We start from the raw sequence: 5,000 nt of genomic DNA, 5'->3' as shown, positions 1-5,000 counted from the left end.
GCAAATGTGAGGCAATTTTATAAAGATGGCCTCCCCAGCCTGGTTCTTGGATCAAGCCCTCAGTAAGGATAGAGCCAGTCATTTTACATCATCAGCTCCCACATTTCAACATCCCCTCATAGAGACATATTAATATTCCCTTATAGCAACGCTATCAATTCTTCTATTAGTATAATTCACAAGGATCGTCTCACATTTCATTACCACAATCCTAACACAGTGTATATATATATGAATATATATATATATATATATATATATATATATATATATATATATATATATTGATAAGTATTTTAGACAAATTATTTGGATGATGGAGAACATAAACGCAGGGGAAGGCTCAGAACCCTAAACGCTCTAACATTTCGTTCGCGTAGAACTTCTTCAGAGAGTGTATGTAGAACTGCAATTGAAGTTTATGTACTAAATCTAATTACTTTTTCGGACACTTGGGAAAGGTCGTTTTTTAGCGTGTTTTAGAATTAAAATACTAGTTTGTTTAGCTAAATTGATAAACCCTCCTCGATGATTCGATGAATTATTAGTTGAAATATATGCTGATTCAACAATTCTTCTAGTGAATTTATCAACACCTTTATGTAGCACTTCAGCTTCTCTCCAGTTTGGCAAATGATCGAATTTTTCCGCATGAACTACTAAAGAATTAGATGTCCTATGTGCTTTTATGTCGTTTTTATGTTCATAAATTCTTTTTTCTAATCCTCTTGACGATTCGCCAAAATAAGCCATTGAGCAACTATTGCACGGGATTTTGTATACGACGCTGTTTTCGGAATTGGTTCTCTTTTCGGAAGTCTTTATTAAATCACCTATCCTCTTGTTAGTTATTTTAGCTATGTTTATACCTGATTTTGTTAAATATTTGTCTTTTATTGGTGACGTTTCTGAGCCAGGTACTGATATAAAATTTGTATTATTTTTATAATTTCTCTCTTTTTTTCCGCGATTGTAACTATTTATTTCTTTTCTTTTTGTTCTTTTCAACATTCCCTCTGGATATCCAAGTTTGTCAAAGGTTTTCATAATGTATAGGTATAGGTATAGGTACAGGTACAGGAACAGGTACAGGTACAGGTACAGGTACAGGTACAGGTACAGGTACAGGTACAGGTACAGGTACAGGTACAGGTACAGGTACAGGTACAGGTACAGGTACAGGTATAGGTATAGGTATGTATAGGTATGTATAGGTATAGGTATAGGTATAGGTATAGGTATAGGTGTAGGTGTAGGTATAGGTATAGGTATAGGTATAGGTATAGGTATAGGTATAGGTATAGGTATAGATATAGGTATAGGTATAGGTATAGGTATAGGTATAGGTATATTCAAGTGGATGGATAGGTATACTCGTATAAGAGAGTGGATGGTTGAAATGGGTCATATGTAGATGAATGGATAGATGGAGGTTGTTAATATGTTTGACATTTACATTTTATATATGAATGCGATTCTTTTACTTATTTCTAATGTTTCAATAAGATAAAGTTAGTGTGCCTACATTATAATTTCGTGTGATGTCTCATACTTGTTCAAATTTTTTTAGTTATGTCGGAGATCGTCTTGACATTTGCAATAAATCTACTACAGGCGCCGAATTTCACGATATTGTTTTGGCTCCACAGGCTGCTCAACACACAGCAACACCCCTCAGGAATCCTATTGGTTACAGACCATGCAGGCCACCCGAGAGGGTGCTCCGTCCGATGATAAGGCAACCCCATCTAACAAGCAGGACGAATGAACCTTTTCGGGAAGAACATAAGCAAACCAGCGGGCATCCTGTACAGCAACAATATGACCAAACAGACATTCTCGAGACGCAAATAGGGCAACGAGAAAGAAAACATAAGGACGCACCAAAAATGGAGCAAAGAGAAGAACTCAAAGAAGAACTGGAGGGTGAATCTGTGGTTCTTCGGAGGCATCACAAGGCCTTCGATAATGATTCAAAGACACTGGAAAGAGGAAATTTTCCATTGCATGCCTACCCAACAATGCAACGGCAGTATGCACTTAGGTGGAAGCGACCCATTTCATTGCATCAAAAAGTAGAAGAGAGACAGGAATCTGGTGCAAATAATCTTCTAAAGAAAAACCAGTCTTCGAGCACAATCAAAGGATCACCCGAGTATGACGTAACTATCCGCCTCAAGATTTCTTTTCTTCCCATAGCTTGTCATCTTAATATTATTTTCAATTATCAAAGTCCCTCTGATTTTCTTTTTTGCACGGATCAACTGAAATATTCACATAGGTAGTATGCTAGTAAGCTGTTTTAAAGTTCTTGAAAATTAACTTTATTTCTTCTGAGTTATGAAATTAATATTGTTTATCATTACTACGACAAAAACCGTAATAGAAATGGTGCCTCTTCTGAATTATATTCACAAAGCGAATATAAATGGTATCTTACATAATTTTGTTTTGCTCTAAAAATCAGAATCAGTTCTAGTGTCAAAAGTAAAACCTGGAAATGATTGGAAAATATATATAATGATAACTCTTACACAAGTACAAAGCATCGACATGAAAACATCGTTATTGTTGTTGTCAAGGACTGGCTACCTAATATTTTCTCGAAACACCCTTTTATCCCAAATACCCTCCTATCACTCACTTTCTACAACTCTCACGTGACAATATCTAACACTAATATTACTTCCTCTCCTTCGCAGAAACCTCCATTGATCTCAAAATTCCTCAAGGTGCGAGCTTCTGTCAACCTGGTTGGCCCTACCGATCAAGTCTACCGGAATCTAAGCAACCCGAGGGGTCTCGTTTTCATATTCAATTACAAGAAATACGCTTCCGGAAGGCTATCAGAGAGGAGGGGCTCTGGGCATGACGTTAAGAACCTGCGATGTCTCTTTGTGCAAATGGGATATAGCGTCCACGCCTACGAAGACCTGACTGGGTGGGGCACCCTTGCTCAGATACGTGAGATCCAAGGGCGTCAAGACCTATGGGCAGTTGATTCCTTCATCATAATTCTCTTGGGACAGGGCGCCAATGCTGGAACCTTCTATGCCTCCGACATGAGACGAATTCCATTGGACGATGTGCGTCTGGAGTTTTCCGAGGGGCGGTGCCCAGCCCTCAAGGGAAAACCTAAGATTGTCTTGGCCAATTTCTTCCACGGCAATGTAGAGGAAATCCTTTCAGCACCTTCGACATCCCCTAATGACATGTTGACCCTTCATGCCTCCATCGCGGGAATCCGGCCCAGAAGACACCCGTTGGAGAGCACCATCTTCGTGCAGATACTGAGTGAAGTGCTATCGACAGAGTCCTGGGCTACCCCGCTGGAGGAGCTTTGTTTTCAGGTGTGCTGGAGGGTGCAGTCTTGCGGGGGCACCGCCTGCCTTGAGAGGAACAAAGATTTTAAGGAATTTTATTTCAATCCATAGCTGCTACACTTAGTTTTGTTAGAATAAGTGTTCTTAACCCTTAACCTATTGGTACGTACTCTGATTCTGACGAGTGTAAGAAAACTTATTTTCAGTTTAGGGGATATTACTAAATAGAAGAAAAGGGAGTATATAGTGTATCAGTTAAACTCTTCATTACTCTATATATTTTTTTCTTACTAATGGCAGACATTTTAATAATTTCAGCGAAAGTTACCGTAGGAAATGTATTACACGTTTTGCATCGAATTTGGTGTGTCGGTTCTATTCAATTCATAATAACCTTTAGGTCATACAAGGTGCATTTTCTACTTAAAAACAGAGGATCTCACAGTCAGAGTATATGTACTATTGAAAAGTGTATATGAGTCTTTCCAATGGGCATACTCGTATACGTCGAGCGGCCACTTGCAGTAAGTGATTTGTTCAGTTAATACTTAATATTTGTGTGAAACTTTGAGAGACTTCTGAAGCTTAGTGTTAAAAAATTCTTTGATTGAGCCATTAAAATCTAAAGACGATCTTGGTGTTTAGTTTTCATGAGAAATTATTCAATTCAGCCTAGAGGAACATCTGGGCCTTTCTAAAGAAGAGCATTGCCATGAAAATCAGTACATACATACTAGGGTGATGCATTTTTTTTTTTTTTTGTAGAGAGACACCTTCCCATTGTATTCATATTCTAAAGAAAGCATTGTATGCAAAATACGAGATAAAAAAGAAAATCAGAGGCTCCTACCAAGCTTTGAAAAGTAAGTATATCTTAATTTTCTGCGCAAAGGGGTTATTTTGTTGATATTTTTGCCGGAGTTGTAAGTGATTTGCAGTAAGTGATTTGTTTAGCTAATCATTGGTGTGAAACTTTGAAAGACTTTTGAAGCTTAGCGTTAAAATTTTCTTTGATTAAGCCATTAAAATCTAAAGATCATCTTAGTGTTTAGTTTTCATGAGAAATTATTCTATTCAGCCTAGAAGAACATCTGGGCTTCCTTAAAGAAGAGTATTGCCATAAAATTCAGTATACTGTATACATACATACATACTAGGATGATGCAAAAGCAGGATCTTTTTTCATTTTTGTAGAGAGACACCCTCCCATTATATTCATATTCTAAAGAAAGCATTGTATGCAAAATATGGGATAAAAAGGAAAATTAGAGGCTACCACCAAGCTTTGTAAAGTAAGTATATCTCAATTTGTACGCAAAGGGATTATTTTGTTGATATTTTTTCCGGACTTGTTTAGATGCATACTATACTGGTAGTGGGCTCATTGAATAGTAAATTATCGGCCTGCTGATTTTCGCACCACCCCTGAGGTACAGCATATAAGCGCTTTAAATTTCTTTTAAGGGGAAGTTTCCCCGGTAGGCATATTATATCCACTTATATGAGTCTATCTTTGTTTCTTGTTAAGAAAAAGTATTGTTTTATTGTCTTTGTTTGCGAGTGACGATCTGTAACTTTTCACAACTTGTAAAAAGTATTGCTTCTGCTCTTCATCATTGGTTACCAGCTTGTTATATTCTTCTGTTAATCGTATACCTCTTTCTGCAGCGTCTTTTA

At 37.3% G+C, this 5,000-nt stretch overlaps 1 protein-coding gene across 4 annotated transcripts in view; it reads left to right on the top strand.

Annotated features, from left to right (window-relative positions):
- The window catches only part of LOC143040582 (uncharacterized), a 395,322-nt gene extending 391,367 nt beyond the window's left edge, over positions 1-3,955 (top strand). For all 4 annotated transcript variants that reach the window (XM_076211665.1, XM_076211663.1, XM_076211662.1 and 1 more), the window contains 2 exons: positions 1,650-2,162; positions 2,703-3,955. In XM_076211665.1, the coding sequence (XP_076067780.1) occupies positions 1,650-2,162; positions 2,703-3,434 (1,245 nt within the window). In that variant the 3' untranslated portion in view covers positions 3,435-3,955. The remainder of the gene's footprint in view (positions 1-1,649; positions 2,163-2,702) is intronic.
- Positions 3,956-5,000: the final 1,045 nt, after the last annotated feature.

The sequence above is a fragment of the Oratosquilla oratoria genome, chromosome 29 (genome assembly GCF_046742065.1).
Source record: "Oratosquilla oratoria isolate Oo_2021 chromosome 29, ASM4674206v1, whole genome shotgun sequence".
NCBI classification, from domain to species: Eukaryota; Metazoa; Arthropoda; class Malacostraca; order Stomatopoda; family Squillidae; genus Oratosquilla; species Oratosquilla oratoria.
This window is presented reverse-complemented; position numbering and strand designations above follow the sequence as displayed.